At 50.8% G+C, this 26,490-nt stretch overlaps 1 protein-coding gene across 3 annotated transcripts in view; it reads left to right on the top strand.

Moving 5' to 3' along the window:
- The first annotated feature begins 553 nt into the window (after positions 1 to 553).
- The window catches only part of lss (lanosterol synthase (2,3-oxidosqualene-lanosterol cyclase)), a 117,671-nt gene continuing 91,734 nt past the window's right edge, over positions 554 to 26,490 (top strand). For 2 of the 3 annotated variants that reach the window (XM_085985362.1, XM_085985363.1), the window contains exons 1-5: positions 555 to 672; positions 13,941 to 14,109; positions 21,113 to 21,251; positions 21,736 to 21,844; positions 23,129 to 23,250. In XM_085985362.1, coding sequence (XP_085841488.1) covers positions 653 to 672; positions 13,941 to 14,109; positions 21,113 to 21,251; positions 21,736 to 21,844; positions 23,129 to 23,250 — 559 coding nt within the window. In that variant the 5' untranslated portion in view covers positions 555 to 652. Of the gene's footprint in view, positions 673 to 13,940; positions 14,110 to 21,112; positions 21,252 to 21,735; positions 21,845 to 23,128; positions 23,251 to 26,490 lie in introns of all 3 variants that reach the window. The other variant, XM_085985364.1, reaches the window with a different exon arrangement.

Here is a 26,490-nt window from a genome sequence, read left to right on the forward strand (position 1 = left end):
ATTTCAGCTTTGTTTACAAGCTGACTCCTGGAGTGGGTGGATTGGTGAGGCTGGTGGTGGTTTCACAGAATCACAGAAACCCCACAGTGCAGATAGTGTTGTTAATGCACAAGAAATCTGCTTCTCCCGCCTGTGGCGACCAAAGCTGCCCGGCCAGCGCTGGCCACAGCCGGCAGACAGGGTATCTGAAAGGTCCCTGCTGCCAGCAGAGGCCCACAGTTAATATAGAGCCCTGTCACAGGCGCTCTGCATCTCGGTACAGGGCCCCGCCATAGCGCACTGCCAGCAGTCTGCGCGCCCGCCACTGCCCCATTCATCAATCCCGCCGCGCTCCCAGCCCCGCCTCCCGGGGCACGTCCGACAGGTAATTGATCCGCAACCTGTCCGTCTGAAGCCCCAGCTCGTGATTGGTCACTGCTGGCCCAGCAACACATTGCTGATTGGCTGTCCGCTGGTCAGATGACCACGCCCACCCACCCCTCCTTCTGATTGGTCGCCGTAGAGCCGTCCCCCCGCCTCTTTCTCAGTCCATTGGCTGATCGGAGCCAGGCGCACGATCCTTCGGCGAGCTGATTGGTCCCCGCGCCTCGGCTCATGGTCAGCTGAACCCTCACGCGGCCACACCAACCGCGCGAGGCGGAGCGGGAGAGCGATGGCGATTCCGGAGCGCGGGTGAGTCGGGGGCCCCGCTGGGAATATCCGCCGGTTTGGTGGTGCTCGAAATGCAGACCCGCTGCCGACGGAAAGACACTGTGCAGGCGCCGCTACCGGCATGGATTTTTTTGCTTGCAAACAAATAATTGTTGTGACGGCGCCTCCCAGTTTCTGCTGGCCTCTTGCAGCAGCTCCAGCAGCACCCAGCCCCTCCCCCAGCAGCGCCCCTCCCCTCACCCTGACCCTAGCCCCGCCTGCAACTACGCCCCACCCCCAGCCCTTCCCCCCAACCCGCCTGCAACCACGTCCCTCCCCCAGCCCCGCCTCCAACCACGCCCCTCCCCAGCCCCGCCTCCAACCACGCCCCTCCCCAGCCCCGCCTCCAACCACGCCCCTCCCCCAGCCCCGCCTCCAACCACGTCCCTCCCCCCAGCCCCGCCTCCAACCACGCCCCTCCCCCAGCCCCGCCTCCAACCACGCCCCTCCCCCCAGCCCCGCCTCCAACCACGCCCCTCCCCAGCCCCGCCTCCAACCACGCCCCTCCCCAGCCCCGCCTCCAAACACACCCACCTCCAACCCTGCCCCAGCCCCGTCTCCAACCACGCCCTGCCCCCCCCAGCTCCGCCCTGCACCTCCAGCCCCGCCTCCAACCACGCCCTGCACCTCTCCCAGCCCCACCTCTAACCACACCCCTCCCCCAACCCCGCCCCTCCCCCAGCCCTGCTTCCAACACAGCCCCGCCTCCAGCCCCGCCCCTACCCCAGCCCCGCCTCCAACCCCGCCCCTCCCCCAGCCCCGCCTCCAACCCCGCCCTCCCCAGCCCCACCTCCAACCACACCCCGCCTCCAACCCTGCCCCAGCCCCGCCTCCAACTACGCCGTGCACCTCCCAGCTCCGCCCTGCACCTCCAGCCCCGCCTTGCATCACCCCAGCCCTGCCTCTAACCACGCCCTGCACCTCCCAGCTCCGCCCTGCAGCCCCGCCTACAACCATGCCCTGCACCTCCCCCAGCCCCGCCTACAACCACACCCTGCACCTCCCCCAGCCCCGCCTCCAACCACGCCCTGCACCTCCCAGCTCCGCCCTGCAACCCCCAGCCCTGCCTCCAACCACGCCCTGCACATCCCAGCCCCGCCTCGCACCCCCCCGCCCCGCCTCGCACCCCCCCGCCCCGCCTCGCACCCCCCCGCCCCGCCTCGCACCCCCCCGCCCCGCCTCGCACCCCCCCGCCCCGCCTCGCACCCCCCCCAGCCCCGCCTCGCACCCCCCCCAGCCCCGCCTCGCACCCCCCCCAGCCCCGCCTCGCACCCCCCCAGCCCCGCCTCGCACCCCCCCCAGCCCCGCCTCGCACCCCCCCAGCCCCGCCTCGCACCCCCCCCAGCCCCGCCTCGCACCCCCCCAGCCCCGCCTCGCACCCCCCCCAGCCCCGCCTCGCACCCCCCCCAGCCCCGCCTCGCACCCCCCACAGCACCGCCTCGCACCCCCCCCAGCCCCGCCTCGCACCCCCCCCAGCCCCGCCTCGCACCCCCCCCAGCCCCGCCTCGCACCCCCCCAGCCCCGCCTCGCACCCCCCCCAGCCCCGCCTCGCACCCCCCCAGCCCCGCCTCGCACCCCCCCAGCCCCGCCTCGCACCCCCCCAGCCCCGCCTCGCACCCCCCCAGCCCCGCCTCGCACCCCCCCAGCCCCGCCTCGCACCCCCCCAGCCCCGCCTCGCACCCCCCCAGCCCCGCCTCGCACCCCCCCAGCCCCGCCTCGCACCCCCCCAGCCCCGCCTCGCACCCCCCCAGCCCCGCCTCGCACCCCCCCAGCCCCGCCTCGCACCCCCCCAGCCCCGCCTCGCACCCCCCCAGCCCCGCCTCGCACCCCCCCAGCCCCGCCTCGCACCCCCCCAGCCCCGCCTCGCACCCCCCCAGCCCCGCCTCGCACCCCCCCAGCCCCGCCTCGCACCCCCCCAGCCCCGCCTCGCACCCCCCCAGCCCCGCCTCGCACCCCCCCAGCCCCGCCTCGCACCCCCCCAGCCCCGCCTCGCACCCCCCCAGCCCCGCCTCGCACCCCCCCCAGCCCCGCCTCGCCTCGCACCCGCCTCGCCTCGCACCCCCCCCTCGCCTCGCACCCCCCCCAGCCCCGTCTCGCACCCCCCGTCTCGCACCCCCCGTCTCGCACCCCCCCCAGCCCCGCCTCGCACCCCCCCCAGCCCCGCCTCGCACCCCCCCCAGCCCCGCCTCGCACCCCCCCCAGCCCCGCCTCGCACCCCCCCCAGCCCCGCCTCGCACCCCCCCCAGCCCCGCCTCGCACCCCCCCAGCCCCGCCTCGCACCCCCCCCGCCCCGCCTCGCACCCCCCCCGCCCCGCCTCGCACCCCCCCCGCCCCGCCTCGCACCCCCCCCCGCCTCGCACGCCCCCCGCCCCGCCTCGCACCCCCCCCGCCCCGCCTCGCACCCCCCCCCGCCCCGCCTCGCACCCCCCCCGCCCCGCCTCGCACCCCCCCGCCCCGCCTCGCACCCCCCCCGCCCCGCCTCGCACCCCCCCCGCCCCGCCTCGCACGCCCCCCGCCCCGCCTCGCACGCCCCCCGCCCCGCCTCGCACGCCCCCCGCCTCGCACGCCCCCCGCCTCGCACGCCCCCCGCCTCGCACGCCCCCCGCCTCGCACCCCCCCGCCCCGCCTCGCACCCCCCCGCCCCGCCTCGCACCCCCCCCCGCCCCGCCTCGCACCCCCCCCGCCCCGCCTCGCACCCCCCCCGCCCCGCCTCGCACCCCCCCAGCCCCGCCTCGCACCCCCCCAGCCCCGCCTCGCACCCCCCCAGCCCCGCCTCGCACCATGCCCTGCACCTCCCCCAGCCCTTCCCCTAACCCGGCCCCGCCACCACCCACCAATGCAGCATAAGTGGTGTTTTGGCTAAAATCCTCCATCAGGTCGAACAGTTCCTGGGAGATGTTGGGGAGTGACTGGGCGAGCTCGACCCGACCGGGCGGCGAGTGACGGTTGTGATGCAGTAGTATTGGTGGGGGCCCCACGGCCCAAGCACGGGAGGCAGAGGCTAAACAGATGTAACTGAAGGAAGGTGATGGTGGTGGAGGCCGCAGGACCCGAGACGGGCGTTCACTCCTCTAACACGGAGGGACCTCCCTCCTACAGTCATAGTCATAACGACACAGAAGGAAGCCATTCGGCTCATCGAATCCATGCTGGCTGTCTGTGGAGCAATCTAGTCAGTCGCATTTCCCTGCTCTTTCCCTGTAGCCCTGCAAGTTTATTTCCCTCAAGTGCCTATCCAGTCTCCCCTTGAAAAGATTAAGGCCTAGAAATTCACTGTAGCCCCGTTTGGGGTGCCAGCCTCGCCAGGGCGCTAAAAGTAGCGCCCCGGACGCAGTCGCGGCTGCCCGCCGGCCGCAAATTCAGTTGGAGCACCCCAGAGGGAAGCGCGGCGCTACTAGAGGCGCCCCGCATCCCTCTTGGGGCGCTGCAACTGAATATCGCTGCGCGACGTGCCACAGCGCCACACGCTGAGGCGCTGCGGTACTGCAGGCCTTCCTCCCCTTCTTAAAGGGGAGGGGCCTTGTGCAGCGCGATCTGGGGCCCAATTGGGCCCCCGAGGATCGCGAGTGCCGGCAAAAGAGCCCGGCATCGAGGAGAAGTGCCGGGCTCTTGGAACGCAGGGGGCCGGGGACGGCAGCGCGGAGAGGTGCTGGCAGGCGGCCAGCAATAAAAATGGCCGCCCCGCACCTCCTTTAATTAGCGTCTCTACTACCGCAGGTAGGTCCCCCTGAACCAGTCGCACATAGCGTCCGGCGTAAAAGGGGGGGGGGGGGCGCATCTAAATATTGCGATCGGGGCGCTGTGCGCACCGATGACGTCATCGGTAGCGGCGCAGCGCTAACGGCTAGCGCCGCCATTAGCGTCCCGCTGAATTTAGTGGGAGGCATGGCCAGTGGCTTCCGACCCACTTAGCGCCCTCTTAAGGCACAAACGGGTGGCGCAGCCCACTGAATTTCTAGGCCTAAGTGTCTCCGCTTCCGTCGGCAGCGAGTTCCAGGTCCTCACCACTCGCTGCGTAAAAAAGTTTTTCCTCACGTTCCCCTGTACCTCTTGCCCAAAACCTTAAATCTGTGACCCCCTAGTCCTTGTACCATCAAATAGTGGGAACAGCCTTTCCCCGTCTAGCCAATCCAAACCCGTCATAATCTTGTACACCTCTATCAAATCACCCCTCAACCTCCTTTGCTCTAATGAAAACACATCTAGCTTCTCCAACCTGTCCTTGTAGCTAAGATCCCCCATCCCCAGAACCATTCTGGTAAATCTCCTCTGCACACTCTCAAGTGCCTTTACATCCTTCCTAAAGTGTGGTGACCAGAACTGGATGCAATACTCCAGTTGCGGCCTAACCAGCGCTTTATAAAGGTTCAGCATAACTTACCTACTTTTGTACTCAATACCTCTATTTATGAAGCCCAAGCTCCCATATGCTTTGTTAACCACTCTCTCAATATGTCCTGCCACCTTCAGGGACCTATGCACATTAACTCCCAAGTCCCTCTCTCCCTGCACACTCTTTAAAACTGTGCCATTAAGTGTATATTACCTCTCCCTGTTCCTTCTGCCAAAATGTATCATCTCACACTTCTCTGTATTAAATTCCATCTGCCACTTGTCTGCTCATTCTGCTAGCCTTTGCAGTTGATTGGTATTATCATCACTGTTTGCCACACCCCCAAGTTTGGTGTCATCAGCAAATTTAGAAATTCTACTCTGTATTCCAATATCCAGGTCATTTATATATATCAAAAAAAGCAGTGGCCCCAGCACTGACCCTTGGGGAACACCACTGTCTACCATCCTCCAGTCTTTAAAAAAAAAGTCATTTACCACAACTCGCTGTTTTCTGTCCTTCAATCAATTCCTTATCCAAGCTGCCACTGACCCACCTATTGCATGAGCCTCAATTTTGTAAACCGGCCTTCTATGTGGTACTCTGTCAAACGCCTTCCGAAAATCCATGTAGGCAACATCAATTGCATTCCCTTCATCAATCCTCTGTTACTTCATCAAAAAATTCAATTAGATTAGTCAAACACGATCTGCCTTTTACAAATCCATGTTGGTTCGCCTTAATTAGCTTAAACCTCTCCAAGTGCCTGTTAATTTTTTCCTTGATTATTGTTTCTAAAACTTTATCCACCACTGATATTAAACTGACCAGCCTGTAGTTACTAGGATTGTTCTTGCACCCTTTTTGAACAATGGTGTCACAATCTGTGTGTAGAGGCGGAAGATGTAGGTGAGGTTTTAAATGAATATTTTGCATCTGTGTTCACTATGGAGAAGGACGGGCAGGGGGATTGTGATATACTTGAACAAATTAGTATTGAGAGGGAGGAGCGGTTTTAGCGGGCTTAAAAGTGGATAAATCCCCAGGCCCAGACGAGATGTATTCCTGGCTGCTGTGTGAGGCAAGGGAGGAGATTGCAGGGCCTCTGACACAAAGTTTCAGAACCCCTCTGGCCACAGGGGAGAGGTGCCAGAGGACTGGAGCACAGCCAACATAGTACCATTATATTCAAGAAGGGTAGTAGGGATAAACCAGGGAATTACAGGCCAGTGAGCCTAACATCAGTGGTAGGGAAATTATTGGAAAGAATTCTGAGGGACAGAATTAGTCTCCACTTGGAGAGGCAAGGATTAATCAAGGATAGTCAGCATGGCTTTGTCAGGGGGAGATCATGTCTAACCAATTTGATTGAATTTTTTGAGGGCGTGACTAGGTGTGTGGATGAGGGTAGTGCAGTTGATGTAGTCTACATGGACTTCAGTAAGGCTTTTGACAAAGTCCCGCATGGGAGACTGGTCAAGAAGGCAAGAGCCCATGGGATCCAGGGCAATTTGGCACATTGGATCCAAAATTGGCTTAGTGGCAGGAGGCAGAGGGTGATGGTTGAAGGTTGTTTTTGTAACTGGAAGCCTGTGTCCAGTGGTGTACCGCAGGGATCGGTGTTGGGTCCTTTGCTGTTTGTAGTGTACATTAATGATTTAGATATGAATGTAGGAGGTATGATCAGTAAGTTCGCAGATGACACGAAAATTGGTGGAGTGGTAATAGCGAGGAGGGAAGCCTCAGGCTACAGGACAATATAGACGGATTGGTTAGATGGGCAAAGCAGTGGCAAATGGAATTTAACCCTGAAAAGTGTGAGGTGATGCATTTTGGGAGGACTAACAAGGCAAGAGAATACACAATGAATGGTAGGACCCTAGGAAGGACAGAGGATCAGAGGGACCTTGGTGTGCATGCACATAGATCCCTGAAGGCAGCAGGACAGGTAGATAAGGTGGTTAAAAAGGCATATGGGATACTTATATTCTATGCCTCGGCTAATGAAGGCAAGAGCAGGGAGGTTATGATGGAGCTGTACAAAACGTTAGTTAGGCCACAGCTGGAATACTGTGTGCAGTTCTGGTCGCCACACTATAGGAAGGCTTTGATTGCATTGGAGAGGGTGCAGAGGAGATTCACCAGGATGATACCTGGGCTGGAGTGCTTCAGCTATGAAGAGAGACTGGACAGGCTGGGGTTGTTTTCCTTGGAGCAGAGAAGGCTGAGGGGGGACCTGATTGAGGTGTACAAAATTATGAGGGGCATAGATAGGGTAGATAGAAAGGAACTTTTCCCCTTAGTAGAGGGGTCAATAACCAGGGGGCATAGATTCAAGGTAAGGGGCAGGAGGTTTAGAGGGGATTTGAGGAAAAACTTTTTCACCCAGAGGGTGGTTGGAATCTGGAACTCACTGCCTGAAAGGGTGGTAGAGGCAGGAACCCTCACAACATTCAAGAAGCATTTAGATGAGCACTTGAATCGCCATTGCATACAAGGCTACGGACCAAGTGCTGGAAAATGGGATTAGAATAGACAGGTTTTGATGGCCGGCGCAGACACGATGGGCCGAAGTGCCTCTTTCTGTGCTGTATAACTCTATGACTCTTTGCCACTTTCCAATCCTCAGGCACCTCCCCCGCATCTAGGGAAGATTGGAAAATTATGGCAAGCCCTTCTGCTATCTCCTCCCCCAATTTCCTTAGCAACCTGGGATGCAAGCCATCTGGACCAGGTGACTTGTCCACTCTAAGCATACCCAGCCTTTCTAGTACATCCTGTCTATCAATTTTCACCCCTTCCATTGCTTCTACCTTTTCCACTTCTTCTGATATTTTGTCAGCATCCACCTCCTTAGTAAACACCGATACAAAGTACTCATTGAGTATTCTAGCCTTGCCCTGCGCCTCTAAGCATATATCACCTTCTTTGCCCCTAATAGGCCTCACCCCGCCTCTTACTACCCGCTTACTGTTTACATGCCGGTAGAAGATTTTTGGGTTCCCTTTTATGTTAACTGGCATTCTGTCATATTCTCTCTTTGCCAATCTTATTTTCATCTTCACGTCCTCTCTCAACTTATTGTATTTGGTCTGGTTCTCCCTTGAAGAATTGACCTGACATTCATCATACACCCTCTTTTTGTTTCATCATCTTCTCTATCTCCCTCGTCATCCAAGGAGCCCTTGCTTTGGTTCCCTTACCCTTCCATATTGTTGGAATGTACCTAGCCTGTACTTGGAACATCGCCTCCTTAAAGATCAAAGATCACCCATTGTTCCGTTACAGTTTTTCCTCTCAGTCTTTGGTTCCATTTTACCCTTTCACATCCCATTGAAGTTAGCCCTATCCCAGTTTAGAAGTTCCACTCTAGATTGTTCCTTGCTCCTCTCCATTGCTTATCTAAATCTTATGATACGATGATCACTCGTACCCAAGTATTCTCCCACAGACACTTGGTCGACCTGGCCCACCTCATTCCCCAGCACCAGATCCAGCAATGCCTCCTTCCTAGTTGGGTCAAGAACATACTGGTCAAGGAAATGCTCCTGAACACATTTCAGAAATTCCTCCCCCTCCTTTCCCTTTACCCTAGCATTATCCCAATCGATATTTGGGTAATTAAAGTCCCCCAGTATCACCACTCTATAGCTCTTGCATATCTCTGCGATTTCCCTGCAGATTTGCTCCTCTACCTCCCTCTCACTATTTGGAGGCCTGTAGAATGCCCCCAATAGTGTGATCATACCCTTTTTGCTCCTCCAGGTCCTCCTCCGCTTCTAAGGAGCGGCGTCTCCTTTTTAATCTGGAGGTAAGGAGACCTCCATGTCTGCCGAGGCCTCCACCTCCGCCCCCTCCTTTTTATCTTTCCCGAGCCCGACCGCGGGCTGCAAACTCTCTGCGGGAGCAGGTGCAGTCACGGGCTACGGCACGGGATCCCTTGCGCTCACTGTCGCCAATATGGTGTTCGGGATGAGCGCAGTTATGGGGTCATTTGGTGTGACGAAGGGACCCGCCTCTCGGTGCTTCCTTTTCCTCCGCTCGGATGCTCTCCCTCTCCCTTGCTGGAAGCCATGTTGGTATTGGCCTCCGATGTCACCCGTGCATCTGCTGGTTCCGACCCGGGAACGGGGGAGGGGAGTGGCGGCGGCACCAGCTTCGGCCGCTTTAGGTTTTTCAGCGGCCTTGGAGGCGGGGCAGTTTTTCCATACATGTCCCACCTCCTTACAGGCGTGGCACCGCACACCGGCTGGCGTCCAGAAGGCTGTCCCCTCGTGCTGCACCAGGAATGCACCCTCTGTGTCCTCCCGCGCCAGCTGAATATAAGCTGGCGCCGGAAGGCGAAGATGTGACAGAGGCTGGCCCCCCTGAAGCTGAGCGGGATTGGCGCTATCCCCGACCTCACCACACCCAGTTGCGTAGGTGGGGGAGGAGGAGCTCACTGGGAACAAAGGGCGGGACATTGGAAATTACAACGCGGCTTCAAGGGGTCCACCGGCAGGAAGGTCCTGCCCACTGTGAGCCCCTTAAGGGCCAGGGACACCACCCGCTTTGACCCCAGGAAGAACACAGCCTTCCCGTACATTTCCGAGGCTGCGACGATGGCCATGGGGCCGACAGCCCCGGCCATGGCTTTAACGCAAGCCTCGATGGTCATGTTGGTGTGAGTGTAGCTCTTGACCTCATGTTTTTCTGTTATTAATTTGAAAGGTGACTGGGCAGCAGCTGCCACACCCACATATGTCCTTGCTGACCCTGGCACCGGCGAAGATGGAGTCACCATAGCAGGGTTGTTCTTTTAAGGGCTTCATTCACCCCAAGCCTCAGGCCTGATGTTCTTAATTAGGAGATTTGTTTTATGCTCTTTGAGCAGAGGGTGTTTCTGAAGGAATCCCACCTCTCCCTTTGTTGTACTGAAGGGAGCGGTGCCTTCTCCCCTCTGCTTAACATTAAATTAAATAAGACATTCGAGGTGCCTCTCGGAGAGGGAGAGAAGGGAGGGGATGGAAGGAGGGAGGCCGCAGGGGCAGGGTCACCACTCACGACGGTGGGTGGGTGCTTGCAGGGGTGCACTCTCTGATGGAATCACACAGTCTATATGATGATCTTCTGGTGGGGGGAGAAGATGTCTTCACCTGGGATAGCTGGCAATGCCCAGGCAATGTCCTCCAACAGGTCTTGCTGAATGGGAAAACAAAAAGAGACTTCACCCAGGCAGCTCCCTATTCAGGTCCTGGGATCCAGGGCAATTTGGCACATTGGATCCAAAATTGGCTTAGTGGCAGGAGGCAGAGGGTGATGGTCGAAGGTTGTTTCTGTGACTGGAAGCCTGTGTCCAGTGGTGTACCGCAGGGATCGGTGCTGGGTCCTTTGCTGTTTGTAGTGTACATTAATGATTTAGATATGAATGTAGGAGGTATGATCAGTAAGTTTGCAGATGACACGAAAATTGGTGGAGTGGTAAATAGCGAGGAGGGAAGCCTCAGGCTACAGGACGATATAGATGGGTTGGTCAGATAAGCAGAACAGTGGCAAATGGAATTTAACCCTGAAAAGTGTGAGGTGAAAGAAATCAGTATTTGTAGGGAAATGGTGTTAGGAAAATTGATGGGACTGAAGGCTGATAAATCCCCAGGGCCTGATAATCTACATCCCAGGGTACTTAAGGAAGTGGCCCTAGAAATAGTAGATGCATTGCTGGTCATCTTCCAGAACTCAATAGACTCTGGAACAGTACCCATGGATTGGAGGGTAGCTAATGTTACCCCACTATTCAAAAAAAGCCTGACATCGGTAGTGGGGAAAATGCTAGAGTCCATTATTATAAAAGATGTAATAGCAGAGCACTTGGAAAGCAGTGACAGGATCGGACAAAGTCAACATGGATTTACAAAAGGTAAATCATGCTTGACTAACCTACTGGAATTTTTTGAGGATGTAACTGGTAAAATAGATAAGGGAGAACCAGTGGATGTGGTGTATTTGGACTTTCAGAAGGCTTTCGATAAGGTCCCACACAAGAGATTAGCGTGCAAAATTAAGGCACATGGGATTGGGGGCAAGTTATTGACTTGGATAGAGAACTGGTTGGCGGACAGAAAGCAAAGAGTTGGAATAAACGGGTCGTTTTCCGAGTGGCAGGCAGTAACTAGTGGGGTACCGCAAGGATCGGTCCTTGGACCCCAGCTGTTCACAATATATATTAATGATCTGGACGAGGGAATTGGATGTAATATCTCCAAATTTGCAGACGACACAAAGCTGGGTGGGAGGGTAAGCTGTGAAGAGGATGTTGTGAAACTCCAGTACGATTTGGACAGGTTGGGTGATTGGGCAGAAACATGGCAAATGCACTATAATGTGGATAAATGTGAGGTTATCCACTTTGGTGGCAAAAACAGGAAGGCAGATTATTATTTGAATGGCAATAGATTGGGAGAAGGGGAAGTGCAAAGAGACCTGGGTGTTCTTGTGCACCAGTCGCTGAAGGTAAGCATGCAGGTGCAGCAGGCGGTTAAGAAGGCAAATGGTATGTTGGCCTTCGTAGCAAGAGGGTTCGAGTACAGGAACAAGGATGCCTTGCTACAGTTGTACAGGGCCTTGGCGAGACTGCACCTTGAGTATTGTGTGCAGTTTTGGTCGCCTTACCTGAGGAAGGATGTTCTTGCCATGGAAGGAGTGCAGCGAAGATTCACCAGGCTGATACCTGGGATGGCAGGAATGACGTATGAGGAGAGACTGTGTCAATTGGGCTTATACTCACTGGAGTTTAGAAGATTGAGAGGGGATCTCATCGAAACCTATAAAATTCTGTCAGGCCTGGACAGACTAGATGCAGGAAGGATGTTTCTGATGGCTGGGGAGTCCAGAACCAGGGGTCATAGTTTAAGGATAAGGGGTAAGCCATTTAGGACTGAAATGAGGAGGAATTTCTTCACCCAGAGAGTGGTGAACCTGTGGAATTCTCTGCCACAGAGGGCGGTGGAGGCCAGTTCATTAAATATATTCAAGAAAGAGTTGGATATATTTCTTGAGGCTAAAGGGATCAAGGGATATGGGGAGAAGGCAGGGACAGGGTACTGAATTTGGATGATCAGCCATGATTTCATTGAATGGCGGAGCAGGCTCGAAGGGCCGAATGGCCTACTCCTGCTCCTATCTTCTATGTTTCTATGTGATGCATTTTGGGAGGACTAACAAGGCAAGGGAATACACAATGAATAGTAGGATCCTATGAAGGACAGAGGATCAGAGGGATCTTGGTGTGCATGTACATAATCCCTGAAGGCAGCAGGACAGGTAGATAAGGTGGTTAAAAAGCCATATGGGATACTTGCCTTCATTAGCCGAGGCATAGCATATAAGGGCAGGGAGGTTATGATGGAGCTGTACAAAATGCTAGTTAGGCCACAGCTGGAATACTGTGTGCAGTTCTGGTCGCCACACTATAGGAAGGATGTGATTGCATTGGAGAGGGTGCAGAGGAGATTCACCAGGATGTTACCTGGGCTGGAGCGCTTCAGCAATGAAGAGAGACTGGACAGGCTGGGGTTGTTTTCCTTGGAGCAGAGAAGGCTGAGGGGGGACCTGATTGAGGTGTACAAAATTATGTGGGGCATAGATAGGGTAGATAGAAAGGGACTTTTCCCCTTAGTAGAGGGGTCAATAACCAGGGGGCATAGTTTCAAGGTAAGGTTTAGAGGGGATTTGAGGAAAAACTTTTTCACCCAGAGGGTGGTTGGAATCTGGAACTCACTGCCTGAAAGGGTGGTAGAGGCAGGAACCCTCACAACATTCAAGACGCATTTAGATGAGCACTTGAAACGCCATAGCATACAAGGCTACGGACCAAGTGCTGAAAATGGGATTAGAATAGATGGCAGGCGCAGACACAATGGGCCGAAGGGCCTCTTTCTGTGCTGTATAACTCTATGACTCAATCACTCGCAGCTGATTGACTGTTAACTGGAACGAACTTGCAGTTTCCTTTACAGTTTTTAAAGTTCTAAGTTAAATTCTAACTGTTAAACTAAATTTCAGTCCTACCCATTCACCTTCTACCCACCAGAGAATTTCCACTCCCACCAATTGCTCACCTTCCCACTCTGTTCACAATGCACTTAATTCACGTTGCGATCTGAGCTTCATGTCCTGGGGGATGCTGCTTTTTCTAAACTGCAATGTGAAGACACAGGTGCAGGACAGCAAGGTTGTAAAGAGTAGCGTTTGAGATAAATCATGTGGTGGTGGTTAGTTGATGGTAGCTCTGGCTCCTTTCGCCCTCCCTTTTTCCCCCCTCCTTGCCAGGGTATGGATCTGTGGGTGCCTGTTGACTGCCAGTTCCTTGCCTAAGTTGCACATATAGGTGGCTCGCTTTTTCCATGTTGATCTGTCTCTTCTGCAGGAGCTTCACCATCAAGCCGTTGTCCTCCGATGTGACTTCAAGGGTTAGTGGACTGTTATGAAAAGTGGGGGCACGGGCTGATTGATTTCCACTTCCCAACCCAAGGCACCCACAGTTTTAGTCACCTTACCTTTCCTCAGCAGAGAGAAGCCAGTTTAGCACAGACTAGGAATCCAGGACATTGTTATTCTTTACTCCTCAGCTACTAACCCAACCCGATCAACCATTGGGAAAGGCCAAACAAACTTCAGTTTCAAAAGCCTCTGTTGGGTTTAGGAGGACTGGAACATCTCCCAGGAGTGTAATCAACAGAAAGCTTTGTGTATGAATATGCAGTAACATTCCTAGTGTGCAGCTGAGTTTGTTTCCAGGCTGAAGCTGTGTGCAGTGGCCATTGAGGATCAGGGAAAATCAAGTAAGAATGCACGTTTCAGTCAGTGATTTCTTGGCTGCGGCAGGATGAGTGCTGGGGCTCGGTCAGCTTCCTATGATGTGCTTTTCTCCTGTTCACAGGTGTTTGCGCAGAAGAGGTGGTCCATATAAAACTGAGCCAGCTACAGACCTAACCTGCTGGAGGCTGTCGAATGTTGAGGGCAGACAGACCTGGAGTTACATTGACTACAGAGAAGCAGAAGACAGGCCACAAACCATGCTGGAGCTGCATTCATTGGGACTCAACACCGTACGTGCCTGTAGTGTTAGGAATTTCCATGTTGATCTGTTTTCAAAGAAATATGTACAGTTATCATTTTATACAATCCATAATTTTATTTACATATAAGGTACTGAAAGAGCAGTGTCTGGATTCACATTAAAAAAAAATCTAATCACTGTCTCTTTATTCTTCTGTTTTCATGGGATCACAAAATGATACAGCACAGAAGGAGGCCATTCAGTCCATCGTGCCTGTGCTGGCTCTTTGACAGCTATCCAATTAGTCCCACTCCCCTACTCTTTCTCCATAGCCCTACAAATTTAGACCCTTCATGTAGTTATCCAATTCCATTTTGAATGTTAACACTGAATCTGCTTCCACCACCCTTTCAGGCAGTGCATCATAAGTTGCTGTGTAAAAAACAAAAAACAAAAATTGTTTTTCTAAGTCCTCTTTGGTTCTTTTGCCAATTACTTTAAATCTGTGTCCTCTGGTTACCAACCCTTCTGCCACTGGAAACAGTTTCTCCTTATTTACTCTTATCAAAACCATTCATGCTTTTGAAAACCTCACTCAAATCTCCTCTGCACCCTCTCCAAGGTCTTGACATCCTTCCTAAAGTGCCCAGAATTGAACACCATACCCCAGCTGGGGCCTAACCAGTGTTTTATAAAAGTTTACCATAACTTCCCTGCTTTTGTACTCTATTCTTCTATTTATAAAGTGAAGGATCCTGTATGCTTTTTTAACAGCCTTCTCAACTTGTCCTGCCACCTTCAAAGATTTGTGTACTTACACCCCCAGGTCTCTCTGTTCCTGCACCCCTTTAAAATTGTGCCATTTAGTTCAAATTGCCCCTCCTCATTTTGTATCCAGGCTGCCACTGTCCCTGTAATCCCATGGGGTTTAATTTTGTTAACAAGTCTATTATGTGGTACTTTGTCAAACGCTTTTTGAAAGTCCATATACATAACATCAGCCGCACTACCCTCCTCCACCCTCTCCATTACTTCATGAAAGAACTCGATCAAGTTAGTCAAACACAATTTGCCTTTAACAAATCCGTGCTGACTTTCATTTATTAGCCCATACTTTTCTAAATGCCAATTAATTTTGTCCTGGATTATTGTCTCTAACAGGTACCCCACCACCAAAGTTAGGCTGACTGGCCGATAGTTGCTCTCCCCTTTTTTGAACAGGGGTGTAACATTTGCAAACCTCCAGTCCTCTGGCACCACCCCCATATCCAAGGAGGATTGGAAGATTGTGGCCAGAGCCTCCACTATTTCCACCCTTACTTCCTTCCATAACCTAGGATGCATCCCATCTGGTCCAGGTGACTTTTCTACTTTGAGCACTGCCAACCTTTTGAGTACCTGCTCTTTTTCAATTTATATAGAAACATAGAAAAATAGGAGCAGGAGTAGGCTATTCGGCCCTTCAAGCCTGCTCCGCCATTCAATATCATAGCTGATCCTCTATCTCAATACCATATACCCGCTCTCTCCCCATACCCCTTGCTGCCTTTTGTGTTTTATCCAATCTCGCCGCCTCCTTTACTGTGACATTGGCAGCATCCTCTTCTTTAGTGATGCAAAGTCCTCATTTAGCACCTCAGCCATGTGCTCTGCCTCCACAAGAAAATCTCCTTTTTGGTCCCTAATCGGCCCCACCCTTCCTTTGTCTATTTATGTGCTTCTAAAAGACTTTTGGGTTCATTTTTATGTTAGCTGCTAATCTATTCTCATACTCTCTCTTTGCCCCTCATAGTCCCCTTTTTAGATCTCCTCTGTACTTTCTATGTTCAGCTTGGTTCTCTACTGTATTATGAACCTTACAGTTGTCATAAGCCTCCTTTTTCTGTTTTATTTTAATCTGTATATCTTTCATCATCCAGGGAGCTCTAGCTTTGGATGCTCTTCCTTTCCCCCTCATGGGAATGTGTCTACTCTGTACCCGAACCATTACCTCTTTGAAGGCCTCCCACTGTTCAATTACGGTTTTGCCTATCAATTTCTAATTCCAATCCACCTGGGCCAGATCCTTTTCAACTCACTGATGTAAGCTCTCCTCCAGTTCAGTATTTTTACGCTTGATTGTTCCTTGTCCTTTTCCATAACTTCTAAAGCTGATGATATTGTGATCACTGTTCCCCAAATGCTCTCCCACTGAAACATGCTCCACTTGCCCCACTTCATCCCCCAGAACTAGAACCAGCTCTGCTTCCTTCCTCATTGGGCTGGAAACACACTGATCCAGAAAGTTCCCTTGTACACATTTCAGGAATCCCCCTCCTCCTCTTCGCCCTTTACACTGTTACTATCCCAGTCTATATTAGGATAATTGAAGTCCCCCATTATCACTACTCTATAGTTCTTGCATCTCTCTCTAATTTGCCTGCAAATTTGCTCCTCTATCTCCTTCCCACTATTTGGTGGCCTATAGTTTACACCCAATAGTGTAATAGCTCCTCTGTTGTTCCTTCATTCTAACCAAATAAACTCTGTCTTTGACCCCTCAATTACATCATCTCTCTCCAGTGCTATAATAGTTTATTTGATCAATAGTGCCACTCCTTTTTGTCCTTCCCTATCTTTCCTGAATACCTTGTAGCCAGGAATATTAAATTCCCAATGCTGCCCTTCGTTGAGCCAGCTTTCTGTCATTATATCGTAGTCCCATGTGGCAACTTGTGCCTGCAGCTCACCAACCTTATTTATCACACCACGCATTTACGCACATGCACTCCAAACCCATCTTAGATTGCCTCGCATTTGCCCCCTGTCTGATCCCTCCTATTTCTGAACTATAGTGCTATTTGCTTCTCCCAGTTCTCTATGCACCTTGTTTGTCTTCTCTGATGTTTCATCCTGGTGCCCATCCCCCTGCCAAATTAGTTTAAACCCTCCCCCACATACTAGGTAACCTTCTCGCGAGGACATTGGTCGCAGCTTTGTTGAGGTGCAACCTATCCACCTTGAACAGGTCCCTCCTGCCCCAGAACTGGTCCCAATGCCCCAGGAATCTGAAACCCTCCCTCCTGAACCATTTCTCCAGCCATGCATTAATATGTTTTATACTACTATTCCTATACTCACTAGCGCATGGCACTGGGAGTAATCCAGAGATTACTACTATTGAGGTCCTGCTTTTTAACTTCCTCCTGAGCTCTTGAAACTCTGACTGTAGGACCGCAACCCCTTTCCGTCCTATGTCATTGGTTCCCACATGGACCACGGCTTCTGGCTGTTCCCTTTCTCCCCTCAATGTTCTGTACGCTCTGAGTCGTCCTTTACCCTAGCACCAGGGAGGCAACACACCATGCGGGACTCACTTCGGTAGTTGCAGAAATGCCGTTTTATCCCCCTGATTATCGAATCCCCTATAACCACTGCATTCCTACACTTTGCTGTGGCCCCCATGCAGTCATTTACCCCACAGTGTCATGGATGTGCTCTGGACTGCACTCCCCTAAGGTGTCGTCGCCCTCACTGGTGTTCAGCGTTTTATTTTGAAAAGTTTTGAATGTTTTCATTTACAATGAATGCTTAAACCATTATCGAATGGGAGGGTTGGTTGCCAACCCTCCAGGAATTGAAGAATAATCTTCAGGACACTGCACTGCTGCAAGCAACCTGGGAGAAAAATCAGCATTAAAAGTACTGTTCCATTTTTTTTGAACACTTTTTTTGTTTGCGTTATAAAAATATTGGAACTAGGGTAGGGAAAGAGGCTGAACAGTCAAACATCATCCAATCAGGTAACTCTGCCTGGCTGAACTTGTTCTCACATTGAACAACTTCTCCTTTAACTCCACTCATTTCCTCCAAATCAAAGGTGTTGCCATGGGTACCCGCATGGGTCCTAGCTATGCCTGCCTTTTCGTGGGCTATGTGGAACAATCTTTGTTCCAGTCCTACTCGGGTCCCCTCCCTCACCTCTTTTTCCGATACATTGATGACTGTACCGGTGCCGTTTCCTGCTCTCGCCCCGAACTTGACAATTTCATTCACTTTGCCTCCAATTTCCACCCTTCCCTCACCTTCACATGGTCCATCTCTGACTCTTCCCTTCCCTTCCTCGACTTCTCCGTCTCATTCTCTGGGGATAGGTTATCGACCAATATTCACTACAAGCCCACTGACTCCCACAGCTACCTGGACTACACTTCCTCCCACCCCGCTTCCTGTAAGGACTCTATTCCATTCTCCCAGTTTCTCCGCCTCCGCCGTATCTGCTCCGACGATGCCACCTTCCACACCAGTGCTTCAGACATGTCTTCCTTTTTCCGCAACCGAGGATTCCCCTCTACCGTGGTTGACACTGCCCTGGACTGTGTCAGTTCTATCTCCCGCACTTCTGCCCTCACCCCTGCCCCTCCCTCCCGGAACCACGATAGGGTTCCCCTTGTCCTCACCTTTCACCCCACCAGCCTCCACATTCAACGGATCATCCTCCGGCATTTCCGCTACCTCCAAAGTGATCCCACCACCAAACGTATCTTCCCCTCCCCTCCCCTTTCAGCATTCCGCAGGGACCGCTCCCTCCGAGACACCCTAGTCCACTCCTCTATCACCCCAAACAGCCCTTCCCCTTCGCCTGGCACCTTCCCGTGCAAGCGGAGGAGATGTAACACCTGCCCTTATACCTCCCCCCTTCCCACTGTCCAGGGCCTCAAACACCCCTTCCAGGTGAAACAGCGATTTACTTGTACTTCTCGCAATCTAGTATACTGTATTTGCTGCTCTGCTCACGATGTGGTCTCCTCTACATTGGGGAGACCAAACGCAGATTGGGTGACCGCTTTGCGGAACACCTCCGTTCAGTCCGTAAGGGTGACCCCGAGCTTCTGGTCGCCTGTCATTTTAATTCACCGCTCCATTCCCACTCGGACCTCACCGTCCTTGGCCTCTTGTATTGTTCCACGGAAGCTCAACGTAAACTCGAGGAACAGCACCTCATCTTCCGATTAGGCACTCTGCAGCCTTCCGGACTCAATATCGAGTTCAACAATTTCAGATCATAACCTCGGCCCCTATTTCATTTTTTCTTGTCATTTTTCCACTCCTTCCCCCCGACCCCCCCCCCCCCCCCTTTCCTTTTGTTTCTCTCTCACACCTGGCAGCTATCTCTTGCCCAGCCAGTACACTTTACACCTAATCTCAGCCTATTACCATCTCGTCTAGCTTCTAATTTATTTTACTTCTTTTGTTTCTTTTATTCTTTTGTCCGATCGCAGCCCTGCCTTCGATCTAGTTTCTTTTCTTTCCAGTTTTGAAGAAGGGTTCGACCCGAAACGTCAACTCAAATTTCTCTCCACGGATGTTGCCTGACCTGCTGAGTTTTTCCAGCATTTTCTGTTATTTCGGATTTCCAACATCTGCAGTATTTTGCTATCGTAACAAAGAGTCTATTCTCTTTCCAATTGGTGTGGGAAGGTGGTGTGACCCAATGATGGATGTGTCAAGTTGCCAGTGGTGGGAGCATGGAGGTGGGGCAGGAGATCCTGTGATGAAACCTGGAATATGTCCAACTAGAGCTCACAACCCCAGTTGGAATATAGCTGGGAAGGGATATTGAAGCTGAACGTGCATGGGAATTAGAGTAACATTAGTAGAAATACAGTTCTTAACATCGAGGGATTGGGAACAGTTACTGACCCTGAGACCATGAGGACATTCGATTATGTTTAATGAAGTTCCGGTCAGTAACATACCAGTGCTGATAGGGAACAGTTCCTGAGCCCCAGAGTGAGAGAAAGCTGGACATTTCACAATACAACTAGCAACACAGGGCAGCACCAGCTGGGAGGAATTACTGAGCCTGCTGGTAAGGGAGCATCAGTAGGGATAAAGTTAGTAATACGTGGCACTATTTGGGAGACATTACTGAGCCTGGGAGCTGGATTAATGCCAGTAAAGATTAACTGAGTGCCACCTTAGCTTTGACAGTGCAGTTGTTAAATCTCACCATGAAGTCTGTAACTTCTCCCAGCCTGTCAGTTTTCCTAACAACATCTCCACTCGCTAATAAAACCAAAAGGAAACGGTCAGCAACGGTAACTGCGCATTGCTCAGCACTTAAAGGAAATTGTATGGGTGTCTTGAAGAAAAAGCAATGGGGTTGAGCCAGCATGGGAGTGCCCTCTGGAATCCACCAATTCAGTCATTCAAACCCCCCATTGTCAGCCAGACGTTAAACTTCGTGCAGCAGTGGCGGAGATCTCCGCTTTGTCATTTACCAAGACCATTTTATGTATAGAAATGATCTTTAAAGCCATGGCGTGCATATTGCTGTGTGCACGTTTGTTATTCTCACTGAAAACCCACTTCCCTATCTCCTGTGTCAGCCCGTGGCACCCTCGCCTCTGAATCAGAAGGTCGTGGGTTTAGGTCCCACTTCAAAGATTTGAGCACAAAAATCTAGGCCGACACTCCAGTGCAGTACTGAAGGAATACTGCACTGTCGGAGGTGCTGTTTTTCAGATGAGACGTTAAACCGAGGCCCTATCTGCGCTCTCAGGTGGACGTAAAAGATCCTGTGGCCACTATTTCGCAGAAGAGCGGGGAGTTCTCCCCGGTGTCCTGGCTAATATTTGTCCCTCAATCAACATAATTAAAAACAGATTATCTGATCATTATCACATTGCTGTTTGTGGGAGCTTGCTGAGCACAGATTGGCTGCCGCGTTTCCTACATTATAACAGTGACTGCACTTCAAAAAGTACTTCATTGGCTGTAAAGCGCTTTGGGACGTCTGGTGGTCGTGAAAGGCGCTATATAAATGCAAGTCTTTTTTCTTTTTCCTGGCTCATGAGAATGAAGTGTGTTCCTTTATCAAAGTATAGATCACAAACCAGCTCTTCCTGTCCTCTTTATGCAGCTTACAAGCCTGTTTTGCAGATGTTATCAATCAAAATTGTATATTTAAGCAATCAAAGGTTCAATACTGAGTTTAAGAGAATATAATGTCTGGTGTGGAACAATGTTGCAATGCTGAAATAAATGTGTATCATGTCTTGATGTTTCAGAGTAAATTTTCCAAGCACTTACTGAGCGCTGGTACAGCACAAGAGGCAGTTCTGCAGGGATTGAAGTTTTATACACTACTACAGGCCGAGGATGGACATTGGGCTGGAGACTATGGCGGACCACTCTTCCTTCTACCAGGTAAGTCGGGAATATTATGGAAATGGACCTTGGCTACACTTCCTGTCTGGCACCCTGGTTTCTCATCCCATCTAGCCCAGGGAAAGGAGTTTGCAGAACAAATCTGCCAACAGATGAGAATGGAAGTGTCAAGGTGTGCTGTTTAGTGTTGGGGCTTGGGTTTCATACCATTATTTCTACTTTTTTTCTGTGTCTCCCTGCATCACACACCATATCTCATCGGGAAAAGTAAGGGGAGAGAAGCAAGAGTAACATGTAGCTACTTTCTTGAGGCTTTCCTCCCTTCTCTAGGGGAAACGCCTTGCACCTTTTCTGAAGGCTCTACTGAGATTGGCAAGTGTGGATCAGCCCATGTTAACACCAGAAGGACGCATTCAATTTTGGGCAGAGAGACAGTTAAATATATTAATGGACACTAATTTCAAAACAAAAATAATATTTAAAAAACTGAGCTTTTTCTTTAACTAATGTTATCATCTTTTAGGTCTCCTGATTACATGTCATGTAGCAAAGATACCACTGTCAGATGCTCAGAAGAAGGAAATGGTCCGATATCTGCGCTCAGTACAACTTCCGGATGGAGGCTGGGGTTTGTAAGTACCAATAAATTTGCAACAAAATATGGTGCTGAATAGCAAGATTGAGTTTGTTCACTTTTACACCCTTTCTCTCTGGCACTTTGGGTTCCATTCCAGACTAACTTAGGGAAAAGAGGTGAAGGGCTCATTTACCGATGGCTGCTAAGGTTCACCGATGACTTGAATTCCTGTAGCATCCAAACAGAATAAATCTGGCTTGAAATCACTATTTCCAACAAGGAGCTGCCCACAATTGACTCTCTAGAATGGAAGTATCAAGGTATGATGTGTCATGTTGGTGTGAAGAATAGGGTTTTGTGCCATTACAGAACCCAATTCTTAGCAGCACTCCTTTTCCACCCCAGCTCTCCCCACAAAGAGAGGGGGGGGACAGTCCCGAGCTGATGTGTTGTACCTTTCTGCTATCTCAATAGTGCCATTCCCAAATGAAAACCCAGATGCAGGCAGTGCATGGTGTGGAGTATAGGTGTCATGTTACTGTTATGGTACCAAACTCAAGGTTGAGATTTGAAATCCCATCAGGGCAAGTTGGGAAATTGAATTGAACAAATCTGGTCGTTTACAGGCTGACAACTAGAATAAAAATGAGTATAAAAGCTGCTGGGATTGTAATAAAAAAAACTCAAATGGTTCACTAATGTCGTTCAGGGAAGGGAACCAGTCACCCCCACTCAGTGTGGTCTACACATAACTCCAGTCCCATGCTACATGGTTGACTTTTAATGTCCTCTGAACTGGCCTAACAAGCAGTAGGGGATGGGCAGTAAATGCAGCCCTGCCAACATTGCCTACACCCTGAGAACTTAAATATTAAAAATGGGAAAATACATTCCAAAATGGAGCCGTTTCCAGCTAAAGTTACCTGTTGCTGTAGACTGAAGTCTTGCTGCTGTACAAAGACTGGTGTTATTCTTAAATTGGGGGAGTGGGGGGGGGTCAATTTATTGTAGTAAGTTGCTGGGAAATTCCATTCGTTCATTGAGGCTCAACATTTCCACACAGTATAACAAAACTACATTCCCTTAACAAATCTGCAATTATTTTACCATCTTTAGATTCCCAGCCATATGTTTACTCTGTTTTCCATACAGAGTGCCAGTTTCTTCAGTGAGATGCAGGGTAACAGGCCATGCATCTGTTGTGGTTTCACCAGTGCCAAGACCAGCACCGGTGTTCTGAAGCTACTGGTAAACGTACTCCTTGCTTCGTATGGCCTACTGTGCACTTTCCTGTATCCTAATGTCAAATATGGCCCATGTGTTTTGAATTGAACCCTAGGCATGTGGAGGACAAGTCGACAGTTTTCGGAACAGCGCTGAATTACACAGCCCTACGAATCCTCGGTGTCGGGCCAGATGACCCAGACCTGGTGCGAGCGAGAAATAACCTTCATGATAAAGGTCAGGTCTGAGTCCAAATAACTAAAAGCAGTGTGCAAGGAACTTTTTATCTTTTTTCTGATGGTTTATAGCTGCCTGTGGTAAACTGATTACAATTACCGAGCAATACTGGTCTGTAACACTCAGTAAAAAGACCCTTAGATCATTCGGGGCGAGGCCGCCCTGACTAGTTTGAAACAATAAAATGGGTAAAATAGTACGATACGAGAGAAACCGCAATGAAAAGAGGGCTGGGCAGAGCGGGAGGGAGAAGCAGAAAGACAGTGTCGACCTGAACTTCCTTTGATTTTCTAGAGATTGAAAGCAGCTTGAAGCAGGACAATCCATGATAAAACCTGTTATAAATCTCATCATCATGAAGAAACGACTCATGAAATAACACTGGACGGCCAGCTGGTGGCGCCGTCCAAGGAGTATAAATACTCTGGCGTGGGCCCAGCTTGCCAAGGGACATTTTGTAAACAGGAACTAGTGAAGTACAACTAGACCTCCATGTTCTGAAACAAGTTGATTAAAGCCTTGCTTTATACTCAAACCAAGTGCGTAGTGAGTTTTATTGTGTCAAAGCCTATTTTCAAAAGCGAGAGAGAAGCTGTGAGCTAATGATGTGCCAAGAACATAATACCAAGAGGAAGCAAAAGATGTAGTAGCTCTGCAGTGGGCAATGAACAGAAACCGAGAGTGACGATCCATAGGTTAGATTGATTCAGTGTGCATCGTTGCAGTGCTGGGGTTGAATTTCGGCGTCAGTTCTCTCGATCGTCTGCTGTTACCTCAGCGGAAGATCCTCGGAAATCCCAGAGAAAGGGTGAAGTTACAGATGACGATTGGGAGAACTCCCACCTGGAATTCAGCCACAGTTTCTGTACAAACACTTGTGCCAGGCTACGTCTTAATGATCAGCTACGTTCCATCTTGGATGGCATAGCGTGGGGTGGCATAGCGTGGGGTATCAGTTACTCTATATAGCAGTAACATTGTACACTGGAATTCCCTATTACGTCTCGATCTGAAAAGTGGAAAGCTTCATATTCGGGATCTGACTGGGCTAAAACTACTGATTGAATTTATTTTCACTTCATTTATAGAGGTGAAATAAGGAAAAAATGTTTTACGCAATAGGTTGTTATGATCTGGAAAACACTGGCTGAAAGGGTGGTGGAAGCAGATTCAATAATATCTTTCAAAAGGTCATTGGACAAATATTTGAAGGGGAAAAATGTGCAGGGCTATGGGGAAAGGACTGGGGAGTGGGACTAATTGGTAGCTCTTTCAAAGCGCCTGCACAGGCACGATGGGCTGAATGGCCTCCTTCTGTGCTGTAACATTTTATGATTCTGTAAGCAGAGCTTTTAAGGCAAATGCAGTACAGTATAATCACTAAAAGATCTAGAATCTGTTTGCCTTTTTTCAAGTTTCAGGCTTTCTCCAGGTAAAAGTAGTCTAGCCTTCTCTTGTTCCTTGGTAAACATAGTGTAATCTCAAGGTAGATCCTTTAGGTAGAGGTGTATGTGAATGGATTATGTGCAACCCAAGTGCCATGGAATTGTCTTCATTAAATAGATATTAACGTTGATTCCTTTTGAAAACCAGGCTCTCAATCAATCAAAACAATAGTATAGACTCGCAGAATATACAAGTACATTGTCTGGAATCCATCACCGGGCTGCCTTCACTCACTGCCCAGCCTTTATCAACAGGTGTCAGCAATCAAGACACTTTTAGGGTTGACAATCCATTTTATATAAACACAGAGTGTTTATTAACACCACTGCATCAGCCAATGACTTATGGCAGGACTCCTAGCAAACAGTCTATTTCACAGCAAACAAAAGTCTATTTACTCAGCAGAGTCTATTTAAACAGTGCACTACTGCAAACAGCCTACAGAGTCTATTTAAAAAGAGTCTCCATGAACTATAGCAAACAGAACTCCTGACCAAAACTACAGCAACTTCTCCCCCTAAAAGCAGGGTGATTTCTCCAGCAAAATGCAGTGAGTGGAGGATAGATACGTACAAATTGTTTGTGTAAAATCTATCACAGTCACTTCAGCAGTGTGGTCTCCAGGCGTGATTGACAGGGGAATTATCCAATCATCTCATTCTGGCCAGGAATAGTGACTTCACTATATACAGCGATTCCACTGCTGTTTGTGGGATCTTGCTTTGTGAAAATTGGCTACTGCGTTTGCTTACATGACAGTCACTGCAAAAAAAAAGTAACTCTTTAACTGTGAAGGGTTTTGGGACGTCCTGAGTATGTGAAAGGCACTATATAAATGCAAGACTTTCTTGATGGCATTAGCATTGCCAGATAACATTGTCAGTAATTCTTCCCAATGCCAGAAATCGCAGTCCCTTTTTAAGGAGTCCCAGTTTTGCCTGATACAAAGCAATTACAGTACAGACAGATGTTTTCCAGCATTCTCTGTTTCTATTTCAGATTTACAGTATCTGCAGTATTTTGCTTTTGTTACTGTACAGACACTTCCATTGACGGACATCATTTTGTGCTTCTCAGACCATGGTTTAAATCTGCTTTTCCATTGTCTCCTGGACCAAACCCTATTCTTTCACCGTCTCCTGGATCAAATTCTGCTTCTCCATTGGCCCCCGAGCTAGACCACATCTCACTGGTCCAGGCTGGATGTTAGCTGCCCTGCTGGCTTTTGAACTCGATTTTGCCCCAATGTTGTCTTCTGCTCTGAAGACAAGCCACGATGCTTCAATCGCAGGATGTTACCTTCTCTTATCCAGCACCTACGCTAAGAATCTTCCTTGCTTTCTGCCACTAGTTCATATAATCTAAGGTCTCCCTCTGTGAGCACACACATGCATATTGGCTGTTATCACTCTGGACCTGTGGCCTCCCTCTTTGTCTGGTAACTTTCTGGCTATGTACTGCTTTCTCTTACTACTCCTAACCTCCTGTAGCCATGCCCTATTCCACTTTCTACTTCTCCATCACCATGTCCTCTCAATCCCTCTCCCCACCAGCCTTTCTTCTCTCCTGCTGCTGTTCCAGGCTTGAATCCCTCTTCAACAAACCAATAACCTCCCTCTGGCATTACCCACCTATCACCGCGTGAGATGTTGGCTCTCAGACCAGCAAATACACCTGTCTTGTGCTCCGGTCCCAACGACCATCCCACCCAGCTCACTCCTTGGGGGTTAATTTCTCTAACCTCCTCCCCATTCTCTTTTCTCTTCCTCTACCTCCTCCCTAGTCTTGTTAAGA

Source organism: Somniosus microcephalus, chromosome 4, assembly GCF_052327205.1.
Source record: "Somniosus microcephalus isolate GS21.2 chromosome 4, FLI_Smic_1.0, whole genome shotgun sequence".
NCBI lineage: Eukaryota > Metazoa > Chordata > Chondrichthyes > Squaliformes > Somniosidae > Somniosus > Somniosus microcephalus.